Source organism: Gorilla gorilla, chromosome 1, assembly GCF_029281585.2.
Source record: "Gorilla gorilla gorilla isolate KB3781 chromosome 1, NHGRI_mGorGor1-v2.1_pri, whole genome shotgun sequence".
Classification (NCBI taxonomy): domain Eukaryota; kingdom Metazoa; phylum Chordata; class Mammalia; order Primates; family Hominidae; genus Gorilla; species Gorilla gorilla.
The window spans coordinates 207758195-207777874 of NC_073224.2; the positions used below are offsets into that span (position 1 = coordinate 207758195).

The 19680-nt window shown below is 50.2% G+C and overlaps 1 protein-coding gene across 4 annotated transcripts; it reads right to left on the bottom strand.

Moving 5' to 3' along the window:
- Nucleotides 1–258: 258 nt before the first annotated feature.
- On the bottom strand, nt 259–19276 carry TXLNA (taxilin alpha). 4 transcript variants are annotated; one of them, XM_019014434.4, is made up of 12 exons: nt 18740–18885; nt 17999–18199; nt 16936–17271; nt 13892–13983; nt 10394–10564; nt 8265–8459; nt 6084–6203; nt 5781–5855; nt 5211–5303; nt 4375–4470; nt 3590–3625; nt 259–2510 (listed from the first exon to the last, which is right to left on the bottom strand). In XM_019014434.4, the coding sequence occupies exons 2-12, from the start codon at nt 18165–18167 to the stop codon at nt 2499–2501; spliced, it is 1395 nt and encodes a 464-aa protein (XP_018869979.1). In that variant the 5' UTR covers nt 18168–18199; nt 18740–18885; the 3' UTR covers nt 259–2498. The 4 variants fall into 4 exon arrangements, with proteins under 4 accessions (XP_018869979.1, XP_004025403.1, XP_055246594.1 ...); XM_004025354.5 differs by having other exon boundaries at nt 259–3625; nt 18740–19276; XM_055390619.2 differs by having other exon boundaries at nt 259–3625; nt 16837–17271; nt 18740–18864.
- Nucleotides 19277–19680: the final 404 nt, after the last annotated feature.

Sequence of the window (19680 nt, forward strand, 5' to 3'; positions counted from 1 at the left end):
AACTTTTTTGTGTGTGTGTGATCCTCTCTGAGGTAAGGGTCTTGCCAACTTTGCCAAGGGCTCCACCCAGGCAGCTCAAGTGAATATGCCAGCGTCCTGAGGCTGTGGCGACTGCTCAAAGACACTGTGGAATATGTAAGATACCAGGGAACAACCATGGGCGCTCTGCAGCAGACCTGAACAAGTCAGTGATGATGGAAGGGGCTGAATGGATCAGATCCAGAAACAAAGGAATACACATGTCAGGAGAGAAACAAGTAAGGCAACAGACTCTTTATTTAATGTGGTTTAAAATACATCAAAATCAAGTCCCTGGCTGTTGTGAATACCAAAAGGAGACAAAAAAGCTGCCAGTGCAGCTTCAAACAAGTCTGAGTGGCCGGGCTGGGCCATAAGGAAAGCAGTTACAGGGACAGAAGGCAGCTCCCTTCCCCCAGGAAGGGCAAGAGGAGCAGGTGCCTGGCTATCCCTGGGGTGACCACCTCTGTGCTGTGCAAGGCAGAAAGGCTGGGGCAGCAGCTGGAGAATCAGCTCAGCAGGCCTTGGCCCTCCCCCGTGGACACCAGGCAGCTCCACTGGCCTCCGGGTCAGCCCTCAGGGCCACCGTGATGGGGTGGAGGAGGGTTAAATAACCATCTTTACAGAAATAACAGTCTCCTACAGAAAGTGCCTGAGCTCAGCCCATGGTCCGATAACCTCATGGAAAACAAACAATAAAAAAAAAAAAGTGCTGCTGACACCTCTCAGAATCTGGTGGACATGAAGCTCTCAGCTGGACAAGGCCCTGAAAACAACTTACTACTAGCAGAGCCATGCGCTCTTGAGCTTCACCTGCTGTGGTCCCCTGGAGGAAAAGCTAGCAATCTAAGAAACCAACACAGATCTTGGTCCTAAAACTGAGGTCACAAGTGTGGGACCCACCCAGGTGAGGAAGACACTGGCCTTCACTCATGGATAGGCACCTCCCCTGCATCTGGCCCAGGACCTGGGCTACTTTGGAAAGCAGAAGCAGAGCAGCTGTAGTGATTGGTTGATTTGGTCAATGAAGAGAAGAAAAAGGTAGGGACCCTCATCTGCAGACTGGCCTGAAGGTCTAGACATGGATGGAGCTGTGAGCAAAGGCTGCACCTTGCCTGGGGCCCACATTCCTGACCTGGGAAACCCAGCTGGGGCCACCTGCTCACTGTGGCCTCCTACACCACCACACTGGGATCCAGCAGCTCCAGTCCCTCCACAGGCATTAAGAGGTAGCTGAAGTGTGAGTCAGGCAATTATGTGGGCCACTGTAGGCCTTTCCCCTCTCTTCAAGGGGGAAGGTGCATACCTCTGCCTCTTCCCTGCACCTCTCTCGCCTAGCAAACACTCTGTGAGGTTGGCAGCTCTTGTACCAGCTTAGCCTGGCACAGGGGCTGGGGTAGGGAAAAGGCCCTACTGGAGCAGGAAGAGGCAAGGACTACTCCAGACAGAGGGATTCAAAGGGGAAGAAAAAGATCATGGGAAACACTTCATAGGACAGCAGTATCTCAGCCAGAGATGGCAGAGATCTCAACACTCACAGCTGCTTGAGGGCACCCAGATGTGAAGGATACACCAGAGAATAGCAGGCAACTCTGATGCAGATCAGTGGTACCTGCCCTGGGGCAGAAGGAGAAATGGTGTGCCATTCATTTGCCATCTCTGGTCTCAGTCACACATGATTCGTACTTAACATTCTTTGTGAACCAACTTATCTGAGAGATTTAAGGTAAGGGCTAAAAGAGTGGGCTAGGTATGGAAGATGAAGGGACCTGCAGGACAATGAACTAGCTTCAAAGAAAAACAGCAAGAAGCAAAGCCCTAACCATCCTATCCATCTTGGTCTGAGTCATTCTATTGTCCCAGAAAACTGCTTTGCACAAACACTGGCTAATACCCTGGCAAGTTTGCAACAGCAGAACATTCAGCATATAGAATGGCTCTACACAGTACATAGTAGTTATGTACTGGAGTGGGGGTAGAACAGGACACAGAAACAACTGTCTGCAGCCATTTTATGGATTTCTGGGGCCCAGTCAATAGTTCAATTTCATTTCTTACCTGTTAGACAACAGCTATGGGCTCCCACACAGGAAGAAGTAGAATCCCCAAGGACAGGCAGGGAGGTGCCAGGAAATAGAATCAGGACAAATCTTGAGGATTGCACATGTGGGGGTGGGGGCAGGAAGCAGAAAAACCCATGAAGCCAAAGAGGCAGCTGGACATGGGGCCCAGCAACTGCTGCATGGTGACGGTGCTGATGGGAACTGGTGGTGGCCCCTCAGGACTGAAACCCACAGGTAAGCTTGTGGCAAAGCCATCAGAAGCCCTTTCCTTTATTTTACAACAACCTGATCTCACCAAACAGGAAACCTCAGCATCAAGATGGCAAAGGAGCCAAGTGGGGTGGTGAAGGAGGTGGGACACTGGAGGCCAGGCACCCAGGCACCACTGCTACAGCACCCCTCTTCCTTGGAAGGTCCTCAATACAAACACTGTCATGTGCAAAAAAAAAGAAAAAGAAAAAAAAAAAAGAAAAAGAAATAAAGAAAAAAACACCTTCAGAAATAATCCTTTGGGTGATCTCTTGTCAATCATTTGTGCAGGCTAGAGAGGCACCTGTGAATGATAAGGCTACTGAGAAGCATCATTGGCCTGGTCCTGGCACTACCAAAGGGCAGGGGAAGCGATGCCCAAGGGGCTCCTGACCAGCACATCATCCCACGCAAAAACATTCTCTAGGTCCCTTGTTCCAGGCAGGAAATCCCCAGCTCTGAGCGCCCTGCCAGGGCTCTGCCTAGGGACACCTTTTCCAGGACTAGAGAATCAAAGGAGCCTCCAGAGCAGCTAGGAGGGCCTGAGCTGCCCAAGCAAGCCCTGCTCACAAGACAAATGCAGTCAAGACCTGGGTGTATTACTTGTCTTGTGCTCTGAAGGGCAGGGAGGGGTCTGAGCCTCAAATCAGGCAGAGAAATGCTCAAGTCACTTCTGCCAACTCACTGTGATGGCAGCTACAGATGACAGCCCCTCTCAAGACTCTTCAGCTCACAGACGAGCCACTGACTTCATCTGTACACACCCCCATCCCCAATGCAAGCCCACTGTACACTTACAGGTATAAATGCATTTGCAAGGCCTTGCAAAATGCCCTATGTATGTAAAACTGACCCACAAAATCCAAAATTGCAAGTGCCAGATGCCAGCCAGGTCAGAACATCCTGGCTTCAGCAATGGGCTGCTCAGCATGGGAGCCTTTTATGGGCCAGGCCTGGCTGGGCTGCCGCTCCCTTCCCAGCATGACCCAACACCAGGCTCTCTAGGCCCTGGCGGAGGTGGGCTCTTGAGGCCCAGTCTGGCCTGATGCTTCTGTGCTCGGTGCTCCTGGGTAGCAAGGCGCTTCTGTGACCCTGGGGGAGCTGGGTGCTTGAGCCCCAGGCCCCTCTGGCCTCCTCTCAGGGCCACTGTCAGTGAGGGAGCCCTGGCCACCAGCACTCAGGTCCTGTACCCTCTTGTTCAGGTCATTGCGCTCTGTCTGCAGCGCCCGGCACAGCTTCTCCAGCCGTTGGATTTTTACCTGCAGGCCCTCCAGTTCTTTATCCCGGACTGTTTTCTAGGGAGAGAAATGAGACCTTCAGTGCCGTGCCCCATTAACCTCCCACTTACCATCACCACTTGGCGGCAAACACTTCAACAAGGCTGGGAGCAGACCGAGTCCAAAGCTGGCCCCCTCTAGGAAACAGTCCTAGTTGAAGCCATGACTAGGCTGTCAGGTGGGGCAGCATGGTGCAGAAAAGGGGCACGGCTTGGAGATAACGTATTCCTCCATTTATCTACCACGTGACCTTGGCAAAGGACTTGACTTTTGAGCCTGTCTCATCTATAAAACAGGACTACTAATACCATCCTCAGAGCTCAACAGAAGGTTCAATGAACAACATACCTAAAAACATTCAGCAGCAAAAAAAAAAAAGGACCAAAAAAACCCAAAAACTTTCAGCAAGGTCTGGCTTGCAGTTGCTGCTCCATCAGTTAGTTCCTTTCTTCTGCATTACAAGCCATGAAATCACAAACTACCTGGGCTGCTTTACATGTAAACCAGGCACATCACTGGCACCCGTTTTTTTCTGCTCTTTTATTCCTTTCTTCCATTTGCTCCCTTCACTCCCACTGGAGACCTACCACTGGGCTCACCACCTCCCATGGGGAGAGAACAGCATTCACTTTGGACTTGGACACTGTGTGCAAATCTCACCTCTACCTCATGCTAGCTGTGTCACTGATGGGTAGAACATACAGGAAAGGGCCTGATATGCGCTAAGTGCACACCCCCACCCTGGCTGCAGATCACAGACAGCCCACCTCCTCAGCCATCTCAAGCAGGGCCTTGTTGCTGCTCTCCCACCGGGACCGGTACATGGTGGTTTCTTTCTCCAGCTTCTTGATCTTCTTAGTCATCTAGATTATGTGACAGACAGAAGGAAATGGTCAGAGCTGGCCTCTCCAAGGCCTGTGTCTCCAAGGTGGGGAATGATTGATCCCAAGGCGCAAGGCATTACAGGATGCAGTCAATGCCCTCTGTGCCACCTCACCACCAGGAAGTCAGAGGTGTCCACCACCAATAATAAGGAATGGTAAGGGGCCAGGCATGGTGGCTCACGCCTATAATCCCAGCACTTTGGGAGGCCAAGGCGGGCAGATCACTTGAGGCCAAGAGTTCGAGACCAGCCTGGCCAACATGGTGAAACCCCATCTCTACTAAAAATACAAAAAAAAAAAAAAAAGAAAAAATTAGCCAGGCATGGTGGCACGCGCCTGTAATTCCAGCTAGTCAGGAGGCTGAGGCAGAAGAATCACTTGAACCCGGGGGGCAAAGGCTGCAATGAGCTGAGATCATGCCACTGCACTCCAGCCTGGGCAAGAGGCGAGTCTCCATCTCAAAAAACAACAACAACAACAAGAAGAACAAAAAACCCCCCAAAAAAACCAAACAAACAAAAAAGACTGCCCCATTCCCTGGGACAACCTGGAGTGTATACATACCACTGATACTGCCTCAAGAGGGGAAAGGCTGTGAACCTTCCTAACAGCCCTGCCCTTGAGACACCCCAGATGGGAGCTTCCTGAAGGCAGGCCCAACAATTTTGAATGAAGCAGCTTATGCCCCAGCAGTCATGCCTGGCCTGGACCACAGTTACCTTTTCCATCTCCTGCTTGAATGTGGTGAATACCTCGCTGCTTTTGGAAAGTGTGTTCTGGAACTCCTCAAACTTCTCTGTGTATAGGGCAAGCTGTGGGGAGAAAGCAGCCCACAGATAAGACTGGGTTTCTCTGGGAGGCACTCTGGTCAACACACTCAGACCCGTCCTTGACTCTCTGACCCAGTAATTCTATTGAGATACTATTTTTCCTTAAAACAAAGCAAAGCTATATATTTGGAAGGATATAATCCAAAATGCTAAGCCTGGAAAGTAGGAGACTTAGGGTGACTTTTATTTTGCCTTTACGTTGATTTTCAAACTCTTCTGTTCCTACCTCCTCAAAAGCAATACATTTCTGAGCTACAAATGAAGTCCTCTGAGCCCACCTAACTACCTGGTCACCACCACATAGGTACTGTGCAGGTCCGGAGAGAACAAAGGCTCAACCAAGGTCTCGTAGCAGCCAGGACACAGCCAGTCCTAGAATGAGGGTCCCATTTCACTACCCCCAGGATGGGGCCCAGTGAGGGAACCTTGAAGGCACAGGGTCAGGTTATATGCTCTCACCTGTTGCTTCAGGTGGGTCTCTTGCTGCTTCATCAGCTCACACATCCTCTGGGACTCTACTGCCTCTTTCAGGAGCTATTTCCAAGACAGAACCCCAGATCCTGTCAGAAGCCCCCAGGGGCTATGTTTGGTTTTTAGCCACAAGCACCAGACCCACTGAGGCTTCCTGCTCTCAGACTGGTACTCAAGGAATCTGTGCCTGGGCTGGCCAGACTTCTCCCATATAACTCAGCTATGAGCTGAGCCAGAGCCCAGCCTGCCTCCTCCCACACCCCTACCCCAACCCTGGGGCCTGAGCCTCACAAAATCCTTCTCCCGCTGGTGCCGCTCTTCTGCCTCCTTTAGCATCTCCTGGGCCTGCTGGAGCTTGGCATCCACCAGCTGCTGTTGTAGGTCCTTGTGTTTGAAGACTTTGTCGATATGCTGCAACAAAGATGGTGGGAGCAGTCGGCTTGTCAGGCGCTCCCTTTCTCAGGGTAGCCCCACAGCCACAGACCAGGGCACTTTGCCCAGCCCCACATCTCAATCTGATATGATGGACTCCCATGTGTACCACACAACATGGGCCCCAAGTCTCTGGAAGGTCAGCTTTCCAACCTCACGTCGTTTCTCTCCCAGTGAGTCAGTCCTTGGTAAGCACATGGTTTATGGATGGAATCTGCTCCCAAGAAGGCAAGCAATAAACACACTCAAATCTCTGACCCCAGGATTGATCACCTATGGGGCTGGAAGCCCTCACTTCTGTGTCCCTGATTCTCTTGTAAATTGGAAGAATGGGCAAAACCAATGCCTCTAAGAACATAACAGCCTAGCTCAGTTGGCAAAGACTTGCCATATCTAGGCAAAGACTAGACATGTGCATCCCCAAGGAATGGCTGTCCTGCCTACTAGAGGAGCGCTGCAGACCTGTGTCAGGTGAGAGAGAAGGGATGGAGAGAAGGTGAAGGACTCAGGTGCTACTTCAAAGGTAAAATCAACTGGACTTGCTGAAATAAGGGAAAATAACTCCATTTTTTTGGATGGGGAAGGGAAGGTGCCTAGCAGGTAAGTCCAGTTTGGGTATGATGAGAGTGCCTGTGTCTGTCTGGGGAGGGCTGTAAATGCAAAGCAGCAGGGCCTGGTAGTCCTGCACCTCCTTCTCCACAGGTAGTACTAAGTCCTTTTTTGCCTTGGCGGGGAGAGAAAACGGGGGTATTCAGACTCTTGAAGTTCGTGTCTCACTGTAGTGGCCCAGGAAGCCTCTATGTCTCAGCGCTGAGGGATAAGAACCAAACCAACTCCCCTCAAACCAAACAAGCAGCTTTGTTCCCAGAGGATGAAGTATGGCAAGGAAAGGGGTGGGTCAGGGGAGCACCCTCTAGGTCCTGCACACACGATCATCACTTTGGCCTATGAACCTAAGAGGGCAGATCTTCCCGGTCTCACCCATTGCCACACCCCAGGGGCTAGGAAAGGGCCTAATCCAGAGCAGGTCCTCTGCCAGCCCTGTAAGGGGGCTGCAGGTCTCCCTTCTCATGATGAGAACGCGCCCAGAACAGCCAGGTGACTGACAGGGAAGATCCAAAGATTCAAGTGCCTGGGGTGGCAGCCAACGCAGTGACAAAGGGAGTGACATCCTGCCTTTTTTTTTTTTTTTTTTTTTGAGATGGAGTCTTGGTATGTCACCCAGGCTAGAGTGCAGTAGCACAATCTTGGCTCATTGCAACCTCCGCCTCCTGGGTTCAAGCAATTCTCCTGCCTCAGCCTCCTGAGTAGCTGGGACTACAGCCGTGCACCACCACACCTGGCTAATTTTTTGTATTTTTAGTAGAGACAGGGTTTCACCATGTTGGCCAGGCTGGTCTTGAACTCCTGACCTCAGGTGATCCGCCCGCTTTGGCCTCCCAAAGTGTTGGGATTACAGGCATAAGCCACCACGCCCGGCCTGATAAGTTCTGCCTTTTAAGTGGCAGGAGCAGCAAGGAATCAGTGGACACAGTCTCTGGAGTCCATCACTGATCACAGGTACAGCCCCTCCCCTGCAATTCCAAATTCTACAAAGTTCTGAAAATGGAAATTGTCATAAGCTGGCAGCCAGACTTGACCTGCATCATTGTAAGCCCATAATGTAGGTGAGTATTTGGAAGTTCTACTGCATAAATACATTAATGTGTCTGGCTTCCCCAAGGCCCTGCTGAGGGTGCTATATAACACACAGTCCATATATGTACCTCCATTCTAAAATGTGGATAGTTCTAATTCCAAAAGATGCCTGGCCCAGTCATTTGGGACAAGGCACTGTGGACCTGGGGCTGTGTGGCTGTAAGTGAGTCTCTTCTCCACACCTGTTTTTTATCTATGAGGAATAACATTACTCTCCTCCCAAGGAGGAGGAGGAAGAAAGGGAGAATGGGATGAAGCCTGAAAAGGTACTGTCCCAGTGCCTAGCACACACTCAAAACCTCACAATTTCTGGGCCATGACTGCTGTCCGTGATACCCTTACCTCCTCACGCAGCTCATACTGCTCAATCAGCTTCTTGAGCCTCTCAGCCAGCTCCATGTTCTCTTGGCGCAGCTTGGAGTTGCGCTCATTGTGCTGTTCCATCTGCAGCTGAATGTCATTCAGTGTCACCTGGAAGTGCGAGGTCACCTCCTTGCGCTTCTCCTCCTCCTCCCGGGCCCGCTGCACACCTTCTTCCTGGGCAAAGAAGTCAGCCCGAGAGCCATCATCCACTGCTACCTCACAAGGGTCCCCCAGCTAGTCCACAGATGGTCTCTGCCAACAGCCCTCCCTGCTCCCAAAGCGTGGAGTAGCCAGACTCCAGGATGTTGTGCAATGCGGGTTCCAATGGGCCCCTCTGTATATCAGGTGACAACAAGTGAGATTCTCCCCCTAGAAAAATGCAGGCACATGGCAGGCGCGGTGGCTCACGCCTGTAATCCCAGCACTTTGGGAGGCTGAGGTGGGCGGATCACGAGGTCAGGAGTTTGAGACCAGCCTGGCCAATATGGTGAAACCCCGTTTCTACTAAAATACAAAAATTAGCCGGTGTGATGGCGTGCACCTGTGGTCCCAGCTGCTTGGGAGGCTGAGGCAGAGGAGTCATTTGAACCTGGGAGGTGGAGGTTGTGGTGAGCTATGATCGCGCCACTCCACTCCAGCCTGGGCGATGGGCCACAGAGCAAGACTCCGTCCCCCCCAAAAAAAAAAAGAAAGAAAAAATGCAGGCACACATGCACACATGTAAGTGCTAAGTGCCGTTCTGAAGCAAGTCGGATCTCCTAAGGCCTATTCTTCCAGATTTCAGATTAATGTGCATTTGTCCCCTCTGTACCCCCAGAGACCAAGGTGTTAAAATTTAGTAACACCCAGGGTTTGCAAAGTTGTGCAGAATTAGGCACTCAACACTTTTGATGGGGAAGGCACACTGCCCCCTCACTGGAAGGCAATCCAGCAAAATCTATTAAAATGAAAAATCTGCATATACTGTGACCTAGCCATTTCACTTCCATGACTTATCCTACAGATAAGTTCTATATAACTGACCAGTGATAAATATAACAAGAATTTTCACTATAGTTCTATATGTAATAATGAAAAATTGTAAACAACCCCCAAAATGCTTTAACTAGGGCACTGATATAATATATCCATATAATGAGAAGATAGCCCTACACATACTGATAGGGAAAAATGTTATGTAAAGTGAAAAAAAGGCACAGGATATGAAATGGTACATGTATAATAATTTCATTCTAAAAACTACATGTAAGATTTTACATATAAAAAAGAAAGTTAAAAGGCTGTATTTAAACTTGGTGGAATCACAGACTGACCTCACCATAGAAGCAGCAGAACGTGGGAAGGACCCAGGTTCCTGACTGACCAACCTCTGGGACAAGAGCTGCTTGTCAGAGCCAGGCCTCCGCTTACCAGGGTACTGTCATTTCATTGAGAAATACTAACGCCAGTGCATTATGGATTCTCTTAGTACTTTATCCTTCACCTTATCTAATACATGTCAAATGATTACAAGCAGTACTCTCTTAATGTAAGGCATTATTGAGAAAGTGTATTTCTATGCCACAAGCCTGCACTACTTTTTTTTTCTTTTGGACACTGAGTCTCACTCTGTTGCCCAGGCTGTAATGCAGTGATGCAATCTTGGCTCACTGCAACCTCAGCCTCCCGGGTGCAAGCAATTCTCATGCCTGAGCCACCTGAGTAGCTGGGATTATAGGCATTTGCCAGCACACTCGGCTAATTTTTGTATTTTTAGTAGAATGGGGTTTCACTGCGTTGACCAGGTTGGTCTCAAACTCCTGGCCTCAAGTGATCCATCCACCTCAGCCTCCCAAAGTGTTGGGATTACAGGTGTGAGCCACCACACCCAGCCTTGCTTTTTTACACTGATTTCATGTTGAAATTGTAATGTTTTGGATATTGGGTTAAGTATATTACTAAAATTAATTTCACCTGTTTTTTAGTGGCCAGAAGATTTTTAATCACTTATGTGTGCCACTGCGCCTGGCCCTAGCTTGCACTACTTTTTAAGAGGAAAGCCCATGAAAGAAACATTAAGTGGAAGTCAAGGAAACCAGAGTCACCTGTTCCAGGGGGCCTAGGCCTACCTTGAGGGAGCGGTTGTGCCGCTGCAGCTCACGGCATAGGCTCTCAAGCTTGCTGCGGGCCAGGACGGCCTTGCTGTGCTCACCACGCAGGTGGTCCTTCTCTTGCACCAGCTGGCTCTGCTTTTTCTGCAGGAGCTTCATCTGCTTCTGTGAATTCCGGTGCTCCTCCAGCTGGGGACAGGGATAGGGAGGGCAGGTGAGCCATCTTGTGGGGCCTTCCTGGTGGGGGGATCACTATGCAGGTCTAGGGTCTCCTGAGCTGCCCTGACCCGTACCCTCTCAGGCCAGGAGCACTCTCATGGGCTGATGCTGTGCCGGTGCTTACACGCTCCTCCCATGAACTCACAATAACCCCAAAGGCTCCACCGTAGGGACAGAGAAATGGTAACTCACTAGGGCAAGCAGGGGCCACACAGCCAGCAGATGCCAATTCCTATTCCAGCTCTGACTCTGGGCCACTAGAGCCACTTCAAGCTGTTGCATTTCCCCAACTTGCTGGACACTCATGCCCGAGGATGAGACCACCTGCTACCGTACCTTGTGCCTATTAACAGACAGACCCCCATCGCTCCCTCGCATTCCTTCAAAACGTTAGCGCTGCGTTCATCAGCGCTCTCCCCAACACAATTACTTTTCTCATTTGTGGCCACTTCAGTATCAACAGATAATCCTTCTAACTCCCTGGCCTCACAGTCCATCACCTCTTCCACAAACCCACTCCTTTCCCCAGCTCAGTTCCCCTCCCATGACCCTATCCAGGCCTGTACAACAGAAATATAATGCAAACCACATAAGTAATTAAAAATATTCTACTGGCTGCACTAAAAAAGTAAAAAACAGGTGAAATTAATTTTAGTAATATATGTATTTAACCTAATATCCAAAACATTACAATTTCAACATGGAATCAATGTAAAAAAGTGAGGCCGGGAGTGGTGGCTCATGCCTATAATCCCAGCACTTTGGGAGGCTGAGGCAGGCAGATCACTTGAGGTCAGGAGTTCAAGACCAGCCTGGCCAACATGGTGAAACCGTTTCTACTAAAAAAAAATACAAAAAAGTAGCCAGTTTGGTGGCATGCGCCTGTAATCTCAGTTACTCAGGAGGCTGTGAGGCAGGAGAATCGTTTGAACCTGGAAGCAGGATATCACGCCACTGCACTCCAGCCTGGGTGACTGAGACACTCTCTCACAAAAAAGAGATGTTTTATATTCTTTGTTTTTGCTTAAGTCTTCAAAAGCTGATGTGTATCTTACATTTATAGCATGTTCAAATTCAAACTGGCCACGTCAATTAGCTAGAGACGAATTTATCTTGGACAGCGCAGATCTAGACTTTGTCACTACCAGAGAGCACACCCACTATCTCAATTTCCAGCATCCCAGTCCAGGACTACCATCACCTATCTTTTTTAGCTCATTCCAATCAGTATCTGTGATCCTCAGAAAGTCTCTTACCCTATAGGACCTCCAATCCATTGACTCAACCATCCTTCCACTCTCCTTTAAAATAACTACATTACCTGGCTTGGATTTCTTACACCCTCAACTCTCTTGGCCCTTCCCCAATAGTACTGCAACCCTAGTAAAGCACCTTCCTGCTTTACACCAGTACTATAACAACCCTACTTGAAGAGTCTCACTTTAAATTCATGGCCACCAATTTCAGGAAGACCAGCAATCCCGATACAATGCATATGCTATTCACACTCCTCTCCTTCCAGACAACTATTTCATCGTTCTCATCAAATCTCAAAACACAGAAGAAACTAGAGAATCAGGGGCACAAGCTCCACATCTACCAGTCCACCTGCCCCGTCCTCTCCTCCAGTCACACAGACCTAGCCATGTGGTTACCACAGCCAAGCCCCCTTCTTGGGCAGGCCTCAGCTCCCCTCCTCTACTCACAACACCACTCTAGCAACTCATTTCCTCTCCTGCATCAGCAATTTTCCCCTGGCTGGATCACTCCAAAAGGGTGCTTATCTTCCTTATACCTTTTATTTAATCCTTACAAGAATGTCATTAGGCAGGTATGACATTCCCCATTTTAAAGATGAGTAAAGTTCCTTACAGGAAAATATTAATAAATGTGTGTGGAATGAATTAATTTTAAAATAAATACTTAGAGGCCAGGCACAGTGGCTCACACCTGTAATCCCAGCACTTTGGGAGGCTGAGATGGGCGGATCACGAGGCCAAGAGATCGAGACCATCCTGGCCAACATACTGAAACTCTGTCTCTACTAAAACATACAAAATTTAGCCAGGCATGGTGACATGCACCTGTAATCCCAGCTACTCGGGAGGCTGAGGCAGGAGACTCGCTTGAACCTGGGAGGTGGAGGTTGCAGTGAGCCAAGATCGCGCCACTGCACTCCAGCCTGGTGACAGAGCGAGACTCTGACTCTGAATAAATAAATAAATAGGCCAGGCGCGGTGGCTCAAGCCTGTAATCCCAGCACTTTGGGAGACCGAGGCGGGCGGATCACAAGGTCAGGAGATCGAGACCATCCTGGCTAACACGGTGAAACCCCGTCTCTACTGAAAAAAAAAAAAAAAAAAAAAAAAATTAGCCTGGCATGGTGGCGGGTGCCTGTAGACCCAGCTACTCGGGAGGCTGAGGCAGGAGAATGGCATGAACCCAGAAGGCGGAGCTTGCAGCGAGCCGAGATCGTGCCACTGCCCCCCAGCCTGGGCGACAGAGCAAGACCCTGTCTCAAAAAATAAATACATACATACATACATACATACATACACAGGCTGTGACCATCAATGGATAAATCTGTTAGTTCAAATTCTGACAAGGGACCTGATGATGGAAGAATCTGGCTGCCCCACCCCCAACCCACTGAACAATGTTACAACAAAGTGGGAAGAGCATGCTTTGCATTTATTGTGATGGAACATGAAGTACTTATGAAGAATTCTTGTCAAAAAGTTGAAGCTGAATTGGATCAAGCTTTAGAGCTAACTTCTACTTCACTTACAGGCACTAGAAGGTAAAGAAGTAAAATGATACCACAGAGATGACAAAGCTAGAAGGGGGCATCCTACAAGACAGCTAGTCTAGTTTCTCTTAAAAGTCAATGTCATGGGGAATATGAGGAGGCAGTGACAAGAAGACTGCTCTGGAGTAAAAGGAAAAAGTATCAAGTGACTAGTGTTAGTTTTATTAACTGTGATAATGGCTCTATGCATCTGTATTTGAGGAAGAAGCATCAAGATCACAAGGTGTCTTGGACTCAGGCCAGGAACAAGGGCTCTACCACCTTGGAATCATTCTTTGAGAAATTTCTTTCAAGGAATATGCAGTTTCTCCTCTTGCTGCACAGCCCTGAAGAGGCTGGCTGGGAGTGATTCCCCATTTAACAGATAGTTCAGAGAAAAGCTAAACAGGAATTAAGCCACCTACTTGCCTCTGCACCCTCAACCTTACACCAGGTGGCATGCTGATTTTCCCAACACAGGGAAGGTGCCCGCGGAGGGGGGAACTGACCAGTTCAGCATACTTCTTGCACAGAGCAGCCAGCTTCTCCTCTGGGGTACTCAGAGTATTCAATGTCTGCATCAGCAACGTGATCTCCTTCCCTGAAAAGCACAGGAGCAAAGACATGCACCCCCTTCTCCAGGTGTTCCCTCCAGGCCTGGGCTCACACTCGTGAGTGCTGAAGACAGCCCTCCCCATCATACTTTATATTTTGCTTGTTGATTAGCTGCCTTCCTTGCCATAAGGACCAACTCAATCCTGCCCTCACTATAGCCCCAGTACTGCCCATAGTACCATCACAGAGGATATGCTCAACAAATGCTTATCAAATGAACGACTGTACCCTAGTGAAATCTCCTTAGTAGGCACCATTGGCAGGAGAAAAAAAACTGCCTGCTCTACCAATAGAGGAAAGGTGTCCCACTTATGAATTCAGGGCTACTGTTTCATACTGTTTCAATGCAAGGAAGGCCCACCCTCCTGATAGAGGTAGGATCCAAAAAGGAATAGGTATCTTAGCCTCCTTGAGAAATACTAAACTCTTGTCAACAGAGTAGCCAAACAGTGAACTTTAAAATGAAGATACTTTCGGCCAGGCAAGGTGGCTCATGCCTGTAATCCCAGCACTTTGGGAGGCCGAGGCAGGCGGATCACGAGGTCAAGAGATCGAGACCATCCTAACATGGTGAAACCCCATCTCTACTAAAGACACACACAAAAAAATTAGCTTGGTGTGGTGGCACGCGCCTGTAGTCCCAGTTACTCCGGAGGCTGAGGTAGGAGAATCGCTTGAACCCAGGAGGCGGAGGTTGCAGTGAGCCCAGATTGCGCCACTGCACTCCAGCTTGATGACAGAGCGAGACTCTGTCTAAAAAAATTAATTAATTAAAAAAAAAAGGCAGGGTACAGTGGCTTACGCCTGTAATCCCAGCACTTTGGGAGGCTGAGGCGGGCGGATCACGAGGTCAGGAGATCAAAACCATCCTGGCTAACACAGTGAAACCCCGTCTCTACTAAAAAAAAATACAAAAAAATTAGCCGGGCATGGTAGCAGGAGCCTGTAGTCCCAGCTACTCGGGAGGCTGAGGCAGGAGAATGGCGTGAACCCAGGAGGTAGAGCTTGCAGTGAGCCGAGATCGCGCCACTGCACTCCAACCTAGGGACAGAGCAAGGCTCCATCTCAAAAAAAAAAAAAAAAAAAAAAAAAAGGCCGGGTACGGTGGCCCACGCCTGTAATCCCAGCACTTTGGGAGGCCCAGGCGGGCGGATCATGAGGTCAGGAGATCGAGACTATCCTGGCTAACACAGTGAAACCCTGTCACTACTAAAAAAATACAAAAATTAGCCGGGCATGGTGGCAGGCGCCTGTATTCCCAGCTACTAGGGAGGCTGAGGCAGGAGAATGGTGTGAACCCGGGAGGCGGAGCTTGCAGGGAGCTGAGATCGTGCCAGTGCACTCCAGCTTGGGTGACAGAGCAAGACTCCATCTCAGTTGGGGGTGGGGGGTGAAGAAGATGATACTTTCCATGTATGTGACGTTAAGATTTTTTCTTTTTTCTTTTTTTGAGATGGAGTCTCACCCTGTCACCCAGGCTGGAGTGCAATGGCATGATCTCAGCTCACTGAAAACTCTGCCTCACGGGTTCAAGTGATTCTCCTGCCTCAGCCTCCCGAGTATCTGGGATTACAGGCACGTGCCACCACGCCCAGCTGATTTTTTGTATCTTTAGTAGAAATGGGGTTTCACCATGTTGGCCAGGCTGGTCTCGAACTCCTGACCTCATAATCTGCCTGCCTTGGCCTCCCAAAGTGCTGGGGTTACAGGTGTGAGCCACTCTGCCTAGCCGTCCCTAAGATTTTTTAAAGTTCCTCTTTAAAGTAAGAGGATACATAAGGGGAAAAGGGAATAGGAATAAAACATGGATATAATGACACTCGACTTAGATTCTAGCTTTTTTTTTTTTTTTTTTTTTGAGACAGAGTTTCACTCTTGTCACCCAGGCTGGATGTAGTGGCACAATCTCAGTTCACTGCAACCTCTGCCTCCCGGGTTCAAGCCATTCTCCTGCCTCAGCCTCCCAAGTAGCTGGGATTACAGGCGTGTGCCAGCATGTCCAGCTAATTTTTGTATTTTTAGTAGAGACAGGATTTCATCATGTTGGCCAGGCTGTTCTCGAACTCCTGACCCTCAGGTGATCCACCCGCCTCGGCCTCCCAAAGTGCTGCAATTACAGGCGTGAGCCACCGCACCCGGTCTAGACTCTTAAACATACATACCCTGCTGTAAAATGACTGTCACTGCCTATTCCCCATTGCCTGTGACTGAGTCAGGGAGCCTTCCCTCTGCCTCCCCAGAAGGGCCCAAGAGATCAGCATGGAGACTGCAATTCGCAGGCATGTGTGCCAAATCCAACCCACGGATGGGTTTTGTTTGGCTCTTACCATTTTAGCTGCTAACTATGAAAAAATCTAGAGTTCTCACATAACTCTAGATTTCTGGCTTTTCTTTATTAAAAAAAAAAAAAAAAAAAAGCCTGGCTGCACCCAGCCTGTAGTTTTGCCTGCTCTCAGTTGGCTAGCTGAGAGCAACTAATCAGGAAGCAGTAAAGCCTCCATCTTCAGGTGGCCCCATGGCCAGCCCAGCTTATGCAGATATTTGGGTTTTCAACTCTGGCCTAGTCTAATTTTCTTACTGTAAAGAGAAATATAAACTAAGACCCAGAGAGGAGAAGGGACACACCCAAGGTCACACAGCAGGTAGTACTGGCTGGCACAAGAGCCTACCCTGGCCTCCCGTCTCCATTTTCTCAAAGAGAGAACAGGTCCCATGCCAAGCTCCAGTTGCTCCAAAACCCAGAAGGCTTTGTGCTGGTAACTCCTGCATCTCTCTATGCCGTGGCCCCCACATCCCTGGCTTTGATTAGACTAGAGTGACTTGCTGCTCTGAGAAGTACCGTTTTCCTTTGAATCCTGGCAGAACAGACTGGCCCAGAGAACGTCAAGTCCAAACTCCCTCTCCTCACCAGCTTCACAAAGAGCCGCCCTCTGCTCACCCAAACCCTTGGCTTTTTTCTTCTCCTGTGGCCTTCGATGGTCTCGGTCTCCGACCTCGTCACTCTGCCGGATCTCTTCTGTGCTTGGATCCCCCTTGGAGGGTTCCTTCTCTCCATTGACTACTGGAGTTGGTTCAGGCTCCCCATTCCTTGCCACATAGGTCCGGGACTTCTCTGCATCTTCGGGTTCAGCCGGCTCACCCTGTGCCCCATCCTCGCCGGGGCCCCCCTGGTTATTGTCCACACAGTATGTGCTCAGTATGTCTTCCAATTGGCGGCTCAGCTCCTCAGAGACATCACGAAGGGCCCCAGACTGAGCCGTTCTGGCTTGAGCCCCTACAGCAGGAGAGGATGAGGGGTAGAGTGAGAAAGAAGACGATTATACCACTGGTTGGGATTTTTCAGGCCCAGCCAAACTCATCAGTTTGAGTTAAATGTTGCCTAACTTTTTTTTTTATGGAAACTGAGAAGCAAGAATGGAGTATCATTCAGCAAATCTAGTTCCTGTCAGAATTTAGATTCGAAACATCTTTTAAATCAAGAAATTATAGTAATCGTTGCTTAACTTCTTTAAGTCTGTTTACTTGTAAAATGACACAACTATTTCTCACTACCACCCGAACATATTTGTTAGATCATAAAAGTATGTAAAGCATCAGCACACAGGGATGGCACGGAGCAACTTCTAGTCCATCTCCTTCCCCCCCACAAAACCATTTCTTGCCATTCAGATCATTCTAGAAATGCCTCAAACAGGAAGGGCAGTTAGCTGCTGGTGGCTGAGGTGTTTCTAACGGGACCTGGATTTCCTGACTGGGTGCCTCGTTTGGCTGCCACCTGACTTAATCCCGTCGGAGCTTCTCTCCAGAACTCTGTTCCTGTGCTTAGAGGGGGCAGCTCCGCCAACTCGCCAGAACGCAGGGGGGACCGCGGCCCCCAGCACTGTCCTCTCATTCTACATCTCCTCCTCCCGGACAACCTGGCCTCGGCCTCTAAGTCCAGAAGCGAGGCCGACCCCACAGCTCCTCCCCCTGCCCGCTGGCAACGCAGAGCTGGCACACACCCTCCGGCTTCCGAGGAGCCTGGCTGCTGCCGAGACCTTCTGCTTCTACTGCAGGAGCCGCCTGGCTGGGCCGCTCCTGGGCTCCCTCGGGTCCTGCTTCCGGTTGTCCTGGGCTGCTTTTTGGATTGGATTGTTTGGCAGCCCCGTTCTTTTTGTCTTGGTTCTTCATTGTGATGAGCGATGCTGGGTCAGGAGAAGATCCTTTAGAAACAAACACAGTTGCTATTTTCCAGACTTCGAAATTCTTCGCAGCCTAGATCAGAAATCCCCACAGCAGGCGCACAAAGCTTCTTAAAATAAACGGAACGTCAGGCCCGGGCGGAGGGCGCCAACGGCTCTCTGGTCTTGGCGGGTCAGGGGAGCCCGACGTGCCGGGGCAGGCTTTCGGGGCGCAGCTCCCACAGCGGGTGAGGGAAGAGGCCTCTTCTCCCTGGAGCCACTTCCCGGCACAACCGGCCCCCTCGCGGCAGGCCGGGCGCGGGATTGGCTCAGGGCCGGAGACTGACGTGGCGGGACTCCCGGCACCGCCCCCGCCCCTCAGGCCCCACGTGCGCCCCCCGCGCGCGCAGCCACCCACGCCCCGCGCGCCCTCAAGCCGCGAGGCACGCCCGCGCATGCGCATATCCCCAGACAGCCCCCCCCGCCCCACGCGGGGAGTTGGCGTGATTTCCCCACAGGCCGAGAACATCCCGGCCCGCACACTCTCAAATAGTCTCGCCCACTGGCCACCGCTGCACGTACCTCACCGCCGACGTCCGATGGCTTCCCCACCTCTGGCCTCGCACCGGAAACCCCGAGTAACTGCTGCCGGCCAGCCGCCTGCTCCCGCCTCAGCCAATCAATAGCCGGCGCCGGCGCGGAGCTTGCTGGGAAGGACGAAGCGAGGGCGGCCTCGGAGGCGGGCGCCCCGGGAGGGCGGGGCAGGGAAAAGACTACGCGTTCCTCTTTACGCAGGGGCTAGCCGCAGATCCCAAGGTGCATAAGGGACTGTAGTCCTGGGAGTCCAAAAGGAGCCCGTCATTCTGCACGAGTGCCCATGTCAACCTTGTTTCTATCTCGCAGAAGCTATGCTTCAACTCCCAAAGCCTTGCGCCTGGCAGTTGTTTCCTGCAGGCCTCCATCAAACCTTCCTGGCCGTGAACAAATGTGACTCCATCCGGGAACTCCGAGGACTCGGGAAGAGGGATAGAGTCCTGGGCTGAGACTCAGGAGACCCATACTCCAGTCCCAACTTCATCACGGATTTGCTGTGTGGCTGGACGTTCTGTTCTCTCTCTGGGCCTCAATGATCTTCCAAAGGAGGCTTTTAATAACAATAGCAGTTCCTTGAACGCTTACTGTGTGCTTTCCCGCTATCTAATAGCTTGGTTCTCATAACCACTCATAGAAATAACTACTATCTGTTATCCCCATTTTACGGAAAAGGACAGTAAGAGAAAGGTTAGGTAACTTATCCAAGGTCATATCGATAGTGAGTAGTTAAAACAGGGATTCAAAACTGGTAAGTCTGAGACCAGCACCCAGGTAATTACCTGGTCTTTCACCCATAAGAAACACTACCACAGCAGGTTTCCCTGAGGCAGTCAAGGTAACTTGTGAAAGTAGGTCATATTTTCCCCTCTCCATTACCATTTTGGCAGTCAGTTCCTCAGAAAGGTGCTGAGTTAGGCTTCAGACATATT

Bases quoted from the DNA above. Each gene is read 5' to 3' on its own strand.
- TXLNA (XM_055390619.2), bottom strand. From the start codon at position 18,167: ATGAAGAACCAAGACAAAAAGAACGGGGCTGCCAAACAATCCAATCCA. The intron at 8,460-10,393 runs GTAGGCCTAGGC...TTCTTTGCCCAG, and splicing joins GGCACAACCGCTCCCTCAAG to GAAGAAGGTGTGCAGCGGGC. The intron at 4,471-5,210 runs GTAACTGTGGTC...CACATAATCTAG, and splicing joins TCAAGCAGGAGATGGAAAAG to ATGACTAAGAAGATCAAGAA.